This window comes from Pristis pectinata, chromosome 10 (assembly GCF_009764475.1).
Source record: "Pristis pectinata isolate sPriPec2 chromosome 10, sPriPec2.1.pri, whole genome shotgun sequence".
NCBI lineage: Eukaryota > Metazoa > Chordata > Chondrichthyes > Rhinopristiformes > Pristidae > Pristis > Pristis pectinata.
The window spans coordinates 44,380,403-44,394,294 of NC_067414.1; the positions used below are offsets into that span (position 1 = coordinate 44,380,403).

Below are 13,892 nucleotides of genomic sequence, written 5' to 3' on the forward strand. Positions count from 1 at the left end.
CTGTTTTTTGCCTCCCTCCCTTCTTTAAGAGTGGAGTGACATTTGTGATTTTCCAGTCCTCCAGACCATTCTTGAATGATCACTAATGCCTCCACAATCTCTTCAGCTACCTCTTTCAGAACCCTGGGGTATAGTCCATCCAGTCCAGGTGACTTGCCTACCTTCAGACCTTCCCAAGCACCTTCTCCATACTAATAATAACTACACTCGTTTCTGCCCCCCCGACTCTCTCAAATTTCTGGCATGTTGCTGGTGTTCTCCAGTGAAGACTAATGCAAAATACTTATTCAGTTCATCCATTATTTCTTTGTTCCCCATTACTACCTTTCCAGCATCATTTTTCAGTGGTTCGATGTCCACTCTTCCCTCTCTGACTCTTTATATACCTGAAAATACTTTTGGTATCTTCTTTTATATTATTGGCTAGCTTACCTTCACATTTCATCTTTTCTCACCTTATTGCTTTTTCAGTTGTCTTCTGTTGGTTTTTAAAAGCTTTCCAGTTCTCTGGTTCCCCACTAATTATTGCAATATTTTATGCCCTCTCTTTTGCTTTTATGCCATCTTTGACTTCTTGTCAGCCACGGCTGCCTCATCCTCCCTTTAGAATGCTTCTTCTTCGGGATTAACTGATCCTGCATCTTCCAAATTACTCTCAGAAGCTCCTACCATTGCTGCTATACCATCATCCCTGCGAGGGTCCCCTTCCAATCAACTTTGGCCAGCTCCTCTCTCATGCCTCTGTAGTTACCTTTACTCAACTGTAATACTGATACATCTGATTCTAGCTTCTCCCTCTCAAACTGCAAGGTGAATTCTATCATATTATGATCACTGCCTCCTAAGGGTTCCTTTACCTTAAGCTCCCTAACCAAATCTGGTTCATTGCACAACACCAAATCCAGAATTACCTTTTCCCTAGTGGGCTTGACCACAAGCTGCTCTAAAAAGCCATCTTGGGATCCAGTAACAACCGGATTTCCCCAATCTACCTGCATATTGAAATCCCCCATGACCACTGTAACATTGTCCTTTTTACATGCCTTTTCTATCTCCTGTTGTAATTTGTACCCCACATCCTAGCTACTATTCAGAGGCCTATATTATAATTCCCATCAGGGTGTTTTTACCCTTGCAGTTTTTTTATAAAAACTCTACCCACAAGGATTCTACATCTTCTGATCCTATGTCATTTCTTGCTTTTCTTTTCATATTTAACCAACAAAGCCACCCCACCCCCTCTGCCCACCTGCCTGTCTTTTCAATAGGATTTGTATCCTTGGATGTTTAGCTCCCAGCTATGATCTTTTTTCACCAAGACTCTGATGCCCACAATGTCACACCTGCCAATTTCTAACTGCACTATAAGCTCAGCTACCTTGTTTTGTATACTGCATGCAGTCAAATATAATGCCTTCAGTCCTGTATTCACCACCCTTCTTCTCAAATTTGTCTCCATATTGCCTGAAGTTATATTTTTATCCCTTTTGAAACTTTCTGTCTTGTTCTTTATTCTGGAGATTTCAGTAACCTCTCCGGCACTCTCCTTCCCTTTTACTTTACCCATACTTTTCCAGTAGGTTGAATCCACCCCCCTACTATTTAGTTTAAAGCCCTGTCCACAGCCCTAGTTATGCAATTCACCAGGACCTGGTCCCAGCATGGTTCAGGTGGAGCCCATCCCATCAGGACAGCTCTGATACTGGTGCTAATATCCCACAAAGTCCCCTTAACTATACTATTCCCAATCACGACTACATTTCTCTTCTCTGCCCCCTCTTGAATGGCTCCCAATTTGGTTGCTCATCCTTCCTGCAGCCCCCCACTCTCATCTGCACAGGGAGCAAGAATCTCAGACCTGTTGGACAAGCTCAAGGGCTGAGGCTCCTCCAGCACTACATCTTGGATCCCCCCCCCCCCCCCCAACCTTCCTCACTCACAGTCACACACTCTTGTCCCTGACCACAGGCCAAATTTGAAGTAGTTAATCTAATGGGTGTGACTGCTTCCTGAAACACAGCATCCAGGTAACTCTCCCCCTCCCAGATGCATGAGAGTTTGAAGCTTAGATTCCAGGTCATCACCTTTGAGCCTGAGTTCCTCAAGCAACCAACACTTGCTGCAGATGTGGTCACCAGGAACCACAATGGGGCCCACCAGCTCCAACATCATGCAGCTACAACACATCACCCGATCCTGCATCCCTACTTTACTTAATTATTTATAATTTATTGTCTTTTTATTTAACTACTATAAAAATCCTTATCTGTTTTACCTACTACTCACCTGTGCCTCCTCACCAAAACCTCAGACTCCAAATCCTGCGCTAATCCAGTCCACTTTACGCTACCTTCCTTTTATTGGCTGAGTTACTACACTTGGCCAATCACACAACTTTAAATAAAAAGCTGATAGCTCCTCCCCTCTGCTGCTCTGGGTGCTGCAACTAGAGAAAAACAATGAAGACAGTAACAAAGAAAGTGGATAGGATTTTGAAGTTTCCTAATGCTGGTATTGTTGTTCAGTGACCAAAATAGTGAATATGTTTAATATATAACTCACCTTTGATCTCCAGTACATACAGTAAACTGACTGGCACTGGAGATATCCCAAGCAGTAACCTTACAAGGATTGGATACATAAATCTGAGGGTTATGGTTTAATGAGCGATTCATTCAAAATAGACCAAAACTTCTTTTGTTTATGCATACTATTTATATTTAGTAGCCTATTTTTTAATCTTACAGTAATTTCAGTCAATTGCCTCAATATATTCCATACATATGACTCTTGACAAAAATGAGATCTGGAATGCATGAGATCAAATCAAGAAACAAATTGAAGCAAACTGTCACTTGCTTAAAAATCTCTTCAGTTGAAGGATTGGCATTTAAAAGATTTGACTTACAGTTTCCTTATATGTCTCTGATGTTTCAGCAGAGGTATTCAACTAACTATTTTGTAAATAGGATTAAATAATAGGAAAGTTGTTGCCCTTGGCTCAGTGGGATCACCTTTGACCTCTGAGTCAAAGGTCATAGATTCATGGCTCACTCTTAAAACCATGATTTTGATGAAAGTTTGACTTTGAAGGAGCGTTGCATTGTTGGAGATGCTGTCTTTTGAAAGACACTTTAATCCAAAACCTTTACCAATTTCATTACCTGTTTCTGACTTGCAAGGGGTCCTTGCCACCCAGTATGCCAGTAACACATTGGATAGCAATCAGTCGTAAATCCAAACCCAAAGTTGCAAATCTGCAAGGGAACTGTGCATAAATACCAATTTGACAGAAGATTCCTGCCAAAAGAAAATTGCCTGCCAAAAGCAAAATCTGGTATCAGTGCCACACTGCCAGATTCTCTTTGTATTCTTGGAGAGCTTTTTGGAGTCTTCTGTGAGACGTAGAAACAGAAACATAAAAGAAAAAGGAGCAGGAGCTGGACATTTGGTCCTTTGAATGTGTTCATCCATCAATACAATTATGGGTGATCGTCTTTCATGAATCTGCAATAGATAAATAATAAATTCATGTCCAAAGTTGCAAGTTTGTAAGGGAGACACAAGAGACTTAAGATGGTGGAAATCTAGAGCAATACACAAAGGAGCAGGAGGAACTCAGCAGGTCAGGCAGCATCTAAAGAGGAAAATTAATTTGTAAGCGAGCAATGCATAATTACCAATTTGCCAGAAAAATCCAGCCTATTGTATTATATTATTCCATGGAATGACTTTTATTTGATAATTGATGTTGATTGAAACCTTCCTGGTCAAGGAAGGGAAGGCTGCTGATTATGTTGAACGTGTAATTATGATTGTTTACAGGCTGTAGAAGGAATTCAAACACAGAGCACATGGCTCAGAAACATCAGTGAGGTGCTTTTGAACAAAGTAAATGATTTACCTGAGACCATGAAAGACAGTAAGTACATTCAGTCAGAATAGGAGTGCACTTCTGAGCTTCTCAATGAATCCTTGGACCTTTTCTAATTCAGACCTCCTTCCAGTTCCAAAAATAGGCTACATTTTATGAGGGAGGGAATTGTTGGTGGTGGAAGTGATCATGTGGCAAAGGTGGGAATGGATGTGATTGTGGGAGATTGGTGGGAGGTGGGGAAGGTGGAAATCGATATGACTTTGGAAGGTTGGCTAGTGTGGGGAAGGAAGGTGGCTCCTGGTCTACAAGCAACTCAACGAGGCAATAAAAACCCACTTTTCTCACCTTCCTTTAGCTGCCAGGTTTCCTAGTGTAAATCTCTAATTATTTTATGAAACTCGAGGCATGCAGCTTTATCAATATATTTAAATCACTGATCCACCTCCCACTTTCCAATCCACCTCCACTGAAACCATTCATCTTCGTAGCTTAAAGTTTTCCTTCCTGCAAGAGTTTCTTTTAATAATAGGTCCATTTATGAGACACCAGGATGACAAGACCAGCACTAATTGTATTCCCTAATTGCCATGTTTTGATGATTGTTAATATCGGCACAATCCCATAATAAGCAGCCCAGTTTCATGGCCAGGCAGCAAGTTGAAAATCCGATCCAAGTCTCAAACAGAAACTTCTAAGGAGAAAAAGAACATAAAATGCCTCATGATTTTTTTATTATTATGGCTCTTTCCTTTAACTGATGTTTTCACACCCATCCAGGTAATGTGAAGGGCAGTAATACTTCAAGATATTTCCCTTGAAATGTGATCACATGGTGCTGTTTATTCTAACATTTATGAAGAAAAGTACACTTTGCCTGGAAACACAACAAAGGATTATTTCCAAGTCTTTTCACATCACAACAGGGCACTTCCCAGAGTGAGTTGTGCTGTTAGATGTGTATCAAATAATGCCATTCCTTGTGTAATGTTCCTTTTGGAGGGTTGACAAGGAAATTAGATTATATTGTTCCAGGAGGGTTTGCCCTTGGCCACTCCCAAAATAAAATGTTTTAATAGTGCAATGCTGGACTTAGATCCCAGTCTGTTAAATCCTGTTGCTTTGCTTCTGTTCTTTTAGGCCAACCCCAATTTGCCCCGCTGAATACCCCTGGGCCTGACCCCCACCAATTGTGCCTGACCTCAAGTGATCATGGACAACCACAAGGGGCACCAATTCCCAGTCATTCAGACATCACCCACCCACCACCCTTCAGGCCTTGACTGATGCAGCAACCCGTAGTCGCTGACTGAGCACAATACAAACCCCCACCACTCCTGCAGCCCCCCCCCACCCCAACTCCAAACCCTGGTTCCAGAAACTACAATAGCCCACCCCTTCAACCAACATCAAAGTCCTGACCAAAGTAGCAGCCTTCTCTCCTGCCAATCTACCCTCCCTCCATACCCGTGGGACCCTTCTACATCAATAATCCCAGCCCCCCACTCCCGTCCCCAGATCCAGCTACAAGCAAAAGAAAAATGACAGATGGAAGTTCAATTGAGCTCAAGGACTAGGCCTCAGGTACTCCTGTATCTTGGTGTCGAGGTCCATGTGCAAAACAACATGGCAGGCAATGACCACATAGCGTAGATTTAATAACGCATTACAGTTTCACTTTTAAGAGGTCAATTGAACATTTTTGGCTGTTAGATATTGGAAGTAAGACTTTAAAGTATTTGAGGTCTCCAGTGGATAAAAACATTTGTTTTGGGTTCTGTATAATATGATGTTAAAAAGAGAAATTAAGACAAGCGTCTGGGAGAATGTTTGGGTTAGTTTAAGAGTGTCTTGCTATTAATTTGATGTCACTTAACTTCTTATAGAAGGTGCTTTTCATGAGACCAGGCGCCACGTGGATGCAGTTATTTGGAAGAAAAATGCCACAATGAACCTTCTATTAAATGCCATGAATCAGTTGGCATTAATTGAGCCAGGTAAGTGCTTCTTAGATATATTTTTTCTTAAGGTAGGCTAACAACTTTCATTTTTAAAGCTGCTTTAACATGGAAAAAAAAAGCTGTGGTGGATGGGTGATATTAGTTGCATTTGGTCTTGTACCTGGCAGCCTCTCTACTGGCAATAATAGATCTCTTAATTCAATATAAATACCTGAGCTCATTGCAACCAATAACTTTATGGTCAAATGTACAGTCGTTCACATACTTAAACTTAAAGTAAGCCCCCAATCTGCCCACAGGTTGAGTGTATGATTTAAGAAGTGTGATTATGGATTCACCTCACCACACCCTATATTACTATTCTCATCCAGCTTTATATACCATATGCATCTCCTCTTTCTTCAACAGCAAACATCCCTTTAGCTCTTGCTCGATCTGCTAAATTAACGGTCACTCATTCTTCAGCCACTTTAATACTGTTTTCCTCTATTTCCACAGTTCATTTTTCCTTCCCGTATATTCAAAAACCTTTTTTATAACTCTTCTTGCTGATCACGCAATTAGGTTTTACACTAAACTTCCATTTTCCCCTTTACTTCTTTCTTGCTAGCTCCTAATCTCATTTCCTAATGTAAAGCTTTATATGAGGAATCATGTTTGAATGAAAATTGCTATACAGAAGGTGATAATGGAAAACATTTAGAAATTAAATAGATATGTCCTCTTCACAAAAAGCAGAACAAATCCACTCTGGCTATTTATTACCCAATCATCACCAAAAAGATGGAAGCTGTTGTCAATAATGTTCTCAAGTACACTTGCTCACTCATAACTTAATCACCAATGCCCAGTTTGGATTTCACAAGGACTACTTGACTCCAGGCTTCATCACAGCCTTGGTTCCAATGTGAACCAAAGAGCTGAATTCCAGATTGGAGATGAGAACAATTGCCCTTGATATCAAGGCAGCATTTGACTCAATATGGTGCAAATGCATCCTGGAAAAAGTGAGGTCAATAGGTGTCAACAGGGCAAAACTTCAATGGTTCATGTCATAAGGAAGAAAGGTGTCTTGTTGGAGGCCAATCATTCCAGCCCCAGACATTATTTGATAAATTTCTCCTGACAGAGTTCAAACATTTGCGACTGCTTTGTCACTGACATTTCTTCCATTATTATGTATAGTGGGAATGTTTGCCGATGATTGCACAATGTTCCATTCCATTCATAATTCCTCAACAAATGAAACAGTCCATGCAGCAATACCTAGGCAACACATGGTAAGTGACACTAGCACCACAAAAGTGTCAAGCAATTACCATATCTGACAAGAAAGAAACTTTCCACCTACTGTTGACATTCATTGGCATTTCCACTGTGAATCTCCCGTTGTCAATATCCTGGGGGTCAGCAATGATCGGAATTTCAACTGGACAAACTACATAAACAACATGGCCATTAGAACAGGACAGAAGCTGGGTATCCTGTGGCAAATGACTTGCCTCCGGATATCCCAAAGCATTCCACCATCTACAAGGCATGTCAGGAGCATGATGGAGTACTCTCCACTTGCCGGGATGAGTTCAGTGCCAACAACTCTCGAAGCTCGACACCATCCAGGACAAAACAGCCTATTTGATTGGCACCCTATCAACTTCCCAAAAATTTTATTCCCACCAGCACTGGCATACTGCTCCAAACCAACAATGAAATGTACTGCAGTGACTTGTTCAGGCTACTCCGACAGCACCCGCCAAAAACATGACAACTACTACCAAAAAAACAAGGGCTGCTGGGTTATCGGAACACCACTACCTGCATGGTCCCCTCCAAGTCACACACCATCCTGACTTGGAAATATATCCCTGTTTCTTCAATGTCAGAGAGTCTAAATCCTATCCCTACCCATCAGCTCCGGATAATATCTTCCCCAGAAAAAGTGCAGTGATTCAAGAAGGAAATTCATCAATACCTTCTCAAGGGCAATTTGGGATGGACAATAAATTCTGGCCTTTAGAGCAATGCCTAGCTCCAGAAAATGAATTAATAAAAATGGAATTTAAGTACTTACAAGCAGTTTATGTTGATACACAATCTTTTAGATTGTGCCTCTGTGAAATGGAAATAGTCACACCTTGACTGCAAAAGGGAATTCTTTCTGTACTAAAGCTATAACCAGATTCTGACCCGATGAAGGGTCTAGTCCAAGAAATTAAAGCAGTTCTTAAAATATAAACATTTCAGGTAACAACAGGTTGAACCGATCAAAGCTAATTGCCGAAGAAGCAAAGGATACTTCTCAGATGGTTCTACAGACTGTCAATCCTATGGGTGAATTGGTGAGAGGCTGGCTTCAGAACCTGAGCACTTCTGCTGACGATGGAATAGCTTTCAAGAAGACAGTGAGCTCAGCCGGGGACACAGGTACTCCGAGGCTATCTTGCAGCTCACATTCTGTTCATTTTTATACAAAAAATATTAAGCAGAAGAGGCTGATTGCAGAGCTTAACCCTAGCATCTCTGGTCCATATAAATAATAAACGGTTGTCACTGATCTCTTAAATTATTTAATCTGTATTATTTCTCAGTCCGAAATTGACTGAAAAATCACTTTTAAAATGAGGCCACATTTTCTGCATGAAAACGGGGAAAGCTAGAAACACTCAGCTTGTCAGGTAGCACCTATGTAAAAGAAAAAGGAATTAATGTTTCAGGTGGAAGAGTCCAGTAAAAGATCTTCCACCTAAAACATTAACTCTCTTTTTCTCTACCATACTCCTATAGCCAATCTGCCTCTGTCTAGAAACAGTTGTCCATTACGTGCTTTGTATTTACTAGGCACAATTATGCGATGATTTGTGGACGAATCATGTTTCCACTGGCATTTTCAACTGGTTATGGCTATTATTGTAACACGGGAAGTGAACAACCATCCACTTTTCACAGAAAGATAAATACAGAATTCTCATTAACTGCTGCTTATGGGTTTCTCGCCGTCATTTCAAATTCTTCAAGTCTAGTAGCCTGTAAATTTACATGTAAATGTCCCTTTGCATTTACAGTGAAAAATTTGACAGAAATAGTTCCACAGCTTTTGGATAAACTTAGAGTTGTGGAAGAAAAAAGGCCAGCAAACAATATTTCTGCCAGCATTCAGCGAATCCGGGAACTCATCGCACAGTCAAAGAATGTGGCCAGCAAGGTGAGAAATCCTGTTTACTGAACTAATGAGTCAAAAAGTCAGAGTAAAACAGCACAGAAACAGGCCCTTCAGCCCAACTTGTCCATACCAACAAAGATGCCACCTAAACTAGTCCTGTTTGCCTGCATTTGGCCCATATCCCTCTAAATCTTTCCTATCCATATACCTGTCCAAGTGTCCTTTAAATGTTGTTATTGTGCCTGCCTCAACTACTTCCTTTTTTTCTTATTCCAAAATAAACTTTATTCATAATAAAAGATAAACTATATACAATTATAAAACAGTGCAAGCCTTTACATTCTTGTACAGATCATTCATTAGTGTTAAAAACAGCATCGATGCCACACGTGTAGCTCCCTGGGGGCTACCCAGTCCCGTATTTACAATATTTAAGGGGCTTTCTCCCCTGACCCCGCCCCTTCCTCTCCAGTGGCAGAACCCTAAACTGTAGTCCTTCCCCACCGAGCCTTTACATTGGCTGCACCCAGCTTCAGTGCGTCCCTCAGCACGTACTCCTGCAGCCTGGAATGTGCCAGTCGGCAGCATTCCCCTACAGACATCTCGCAGTGCTGGAAAACCAACAAGTTTCGGGCAGACCAAAGGGTGTCTTTCACCAAGTTGATGACCTTCCAGCAGCAGTTGATGTCCGTCTCTGTGTGTGTCCCCAGGAACAGCCCGTAGATCAGAGAATCCTCTGTTACGCAGCTGCTGGGGATGAACCATGACAAGGACCCTTGCATCTTTCGCCACACTCTCCTCGCAAACCCACAGCCCGCAAAGAGGTGGGCAACCATCTCATCCCCAGCGCAGTCCTCCTGGGGGCAGCATGCGCTGGGAGTGAGGTTCCAACCATACAGGAAGGATCTGACTGGGAGGGCCCATCTCACCTCCAGCCAAGCGAGGTCTTGGTGCTTGTTGGTGAGTTCTGGCGATGAGGCATTCTGCCAGATGGTCTGGACAGTCTGCTCAGGGAACCACTCCACAGTATCCATTGAGTCCTTCTTCTGCAGTGTCTGCAGGATGTTCCGTGCTGACCACTGCCTGATGGACTTGTGGTCAAAGGTGTTGGTCCGGAAGAACTTTTCCACGAAGGACAGGTAGCGCGGCAGCGTCCAGCTGACAGCTCATTCCATGTAAGCACCACCCTCTGCGTGAAGAAGTTTCCCCTGAGGACCCTTTTAATTCTTTCCCCGCTCACCTTAAACCTCAGCCCTCTAGTTTTTGATTCCCTTTCCCTGGGAAAAAGGCTGTGTATATTCATCTTATGTATCCCCCTCATGATTTTGGTAACATTCTCATAAACCTTCTTTGAAAGATGATGAATAGAATATGGAGAACACTATGTGATATTCAAATGCAGTGTTTGTGTTATCACAACCTAATTTACACTACAAAGGATGAATACCAAATCAAATCAGTATGACCATTTTTTCAGTGTTCTTTCAAAGAGAACCTGTAGCCAAATATGCTCAAGGGACAATTCTTTTTAAAAAAAATAAATGATTGCAGGAGTCTCATAAAGAGAAATGCCAGGAAATAATCTGTAATTAATTAATCATGGCTTTATAAATCATAGGGTTGTGGTTTTTTCAAAGGTAGAACCAATTGACCGAAAATACCATTTTAAATAATTCATTTTCACATTGCTATACTAACACTGCAATTTTTGGTTTCTCATTTATATCCTTGACCCAAATGTTTCCATATGCTATGTTGTAGCTATGTTTGCAACCATTTATTAAATCATAAATATAAACTCTCCACATTTCTATCCAGGAGTAGTGGTGCCTATTTTGATATGATTTCTTTGCTTGTGAGCAGATTGAAAGAAGCATCATGATTAAATGTCGAGGCACTCTCAACTCATACAAAAAATGTAAAAACTAATCCTCTGCATTAATTTTAGTAACAGTCACTACAAGTAAAATCTATAACAAAAGATGTTACTTTCTGATTTCTAAAATCAGAAATTTTTGATTTCTAAAATCCATTGTTAAATTTATTTTTATAAGTCATATATCTATAATATAGTTCATACTGATTTTTCCAGGGGTGAATTGCAAACATAGGTGATGTTGGCCAGGCCTCTGTCTCAAATTTCTGTCTGGGATTTCCCTCTTCACCTTCCCCACCTCCTCCCATAATCATATAGTTCATTTCCCTAAATGTGCTCTTAATTCAAATTAGAGCCAGACATTGACTTTAAGCTTTGGTTAAGGCGTTCATAGCTTGTAAGTAGTCTTTAAGAAAAATTGTATGTTATGACATGGTACTCCTTAAATTGCCGTTAAATTTTATTAACTTTCTTTCTCACTTGGGAGAATGGAACGCATTGGATTGGGTCTAAGTTTCCATTCTATGTCAAATCACATGAAGTCGGTGAGTTTTATCAGTTTCTATCAGTCCTCACCCTTCTAGTAATAATAACAACAACAGTAGAGAAATCTTGAGTCCAATATTGTGAAGGCTACTACCACCCCTTCCCTATCACATATATCATGCATTTTGATTAAAATTGTTGCTTCTCCCTGATAAAGATATCTTATCTTTACAGATAGTTGTTCAACGACAAATGTATGGATTTTCAAACAATATCATTAAAAGGAATTGTTGTCTTTCTTGTTTCACCTCAGGTTCAAGTCTCCATGAAGTTTGATGGCCAATCTGCTGTAGAAGTTCATACAAAATCAAATTTGGAGGAGCTCAAGTCTTTTACTTCAATGAGTTTGTACATGCGAGTTCCTCCATCAAGTGAACAAGGTCAAACTGCCACCCAAGATAGATTCATTATGTATCTTGGAAATAAGAATGTAAGTGTACCTATTCAAGTCACTGTTACTCTCGTAGCTTCAAGAAATAGGGAAAAAAAAGATTAAGAATAAAAATAAGAATATTTTTGTCATCATGATTCTGCTGAATGGATTAAATGGATATTTTTGTTTGCATTTGTTTTTTGTTATGTTTTAGGGAGGGCAAGATTACATTGGTTTAAGTATTAAGAATGACAATTTGGTTTTTGTCTACAATCTTGGGAGCGGAGATGTTGAAATTCCTTTAAACTCAAAGCCTGTGAGCACTTGGCCAAGCTACTTCAATTTAATTAAAGTAGAAAGGTAACTTCCACTTCTTCTCTCTTTTGTAGAGTTTTTTTTAAATAACACAGAACCTTAAATTTCCAGGGTTGAATGTTGCAATATTTTAGAAAACTAGAATTTAAATATATAATAATTTTCAATTTATTCTGTTAAGACATTAATATGCAAGAAGATAACATTTATTAAAAACATGCCTGATGTTGTTTCAAAGGAATTGAAAACTGATTTTAAAATAGCATTACTAACAACCAGATGATCCATTTTGTCAGATGACATTCTAAGTATTAAGTTCCACTAAGCTACTAGTCTAAACGTCGACAACTTGTGTTCCGTGGCTGCAGTGTGTACTATAGGATCCACCCCATAGATCCTTAAGGCTTTTGCAGCTGTACCTCCCAATCAAATAGCCTGCTAGGATGAAGCTGTAACTGCATGGAAACACCACCACCACTGAGTTCAGCGTCAGGTCATGCATGGACATATGTCGTTGGTGCATTGATTTTGACACATGCTATTATTTTGTCATTGTACTTTAGTTTCCAACCTAATAGTTTTGAGGTAACATCCTCACTCAATAAGGAAAATCTTGCATTTATATAAGTGCCTTTCATTGTCAAGACTGTCTTCAGGTTTCAGAACTGACCGAGCTAAACAAGAATTGTATAGATGGAACTTCTACTGTTTTTTCTTCCTTTTCTGATAGAGTTGGAAGGCATGGAAAAATACAATTAACTGTACCCAGCCCAGGCAGCACAGCAGAGCAAAAATTCATCCAGAAAGGATCAGCTGAAGGTAATGATTCTCTGCTGGATCTGGAAGCGGACGACATGGTATTTTATGTCGGAGCTGTACCCCCAGGTTTCCAGGTATGCTAAATGAGTCAATTTCCACTGTCAATTACATATTTAAAAACAGAATATTTGCCATTTAAAAAACGTTAATATTTTACAATATTCTCAAGCTTGACCTAGATGTGCACATCCACTGGGATAGAAATTTATGTTCGGTGAGCTAGACATCACTTCCGAAATTTGATTTTATTGAAACTAATTTCAGAAGCAAAGGACAATATTGAGCAACATGTTTATGTGCAAGTGGATGGACCTCCACCCCATTATCTTGAGTATTGTTGCACATTTTGTTCCCATTTCTCCTCTGCTCCCTCCAGTTTTTTTTGAAACATTTACATTCCAAGATTGCCGTTTCAGCCTCTAACTCCATAAGATGCAAACATTGTATTTCACAAATAACAGATAAAATACAATAACAACAATAATATATTTAGTGACAGACATCTTCCTACTTAAATGTTCATTCCATGTGCTCTGTTGTCTCATCTCATTTAATATTTTAACTATTTCCCATGTTTCTGTATGTCAGGGATATTAATACGTCTGACAGTGGATCTTTCTGGGGGTGTGGCTTATCTAGCCTAAGCCATTTTGTGGCGGGGCTTCTTCTGGCCCACCAACTTGATGGCAGTACGTCTTTCAAGGTTTTGCTGTTTTACAGAGCCTCGTGATCTTGGATTGGGACAGGTCCTCCAAGCAAATTCAAAATGGTGGATATTGGAAAGTTAAGGCAGTTCCAATGAGATCACTGCAAGTGCCCACCCAATAAAATAATTTTTGCAATGGATATTTAGGATTTGAGCAATGATTGAAATTGAAATAATTTGCTACCCCTTATAGGTACAATAATTATTTAGTTAGCAATTGAAAATGACTCTAAATCACCTTGTGAACCAGTTATTCATAATG

The 13,892-nt window shown here is 40.1% G+C and overlaps 1 protein-coding gene across 1 annotated transcript in view; it reads left to right on the top strand.

The window, feature by feature from the left end:
• Positions 1-13,892, top strand: part of lama4 (laminin, alpha 4) — a 125,297-nt gene that overhangs the window by 71,753 nt on the left and 39,652 nt on the right. The window contains exons 17-23 of the mRNA XM_052025061.1: positions 3,826-3,922; positions 5,761-5,871; positions 8,080-8,259; positions 8,898-9,037; positions 11,671-11,847; positions 12,005-12,150; positions 12,836-12,998. Coding sequence (XP_051881021.1) covers positions 3,826-3,922; positions 5,761-5,871; positions 8,080-8,259; positions 8,898-9,037; positions 11,671-11,847; positions 12,005-12,150; positions 12,836-12,998 — 1,014 coding nt within the window. The remainder of the gene's footprint in view (positions 1-3,825; positions 3,923-5,760; positions 5,872-8,079; positions 8,260-8,897; positions 9,038-11,670; positions 11,848-12,004; positions 12,151-12,835; positions 12,999-13,892) is intronic.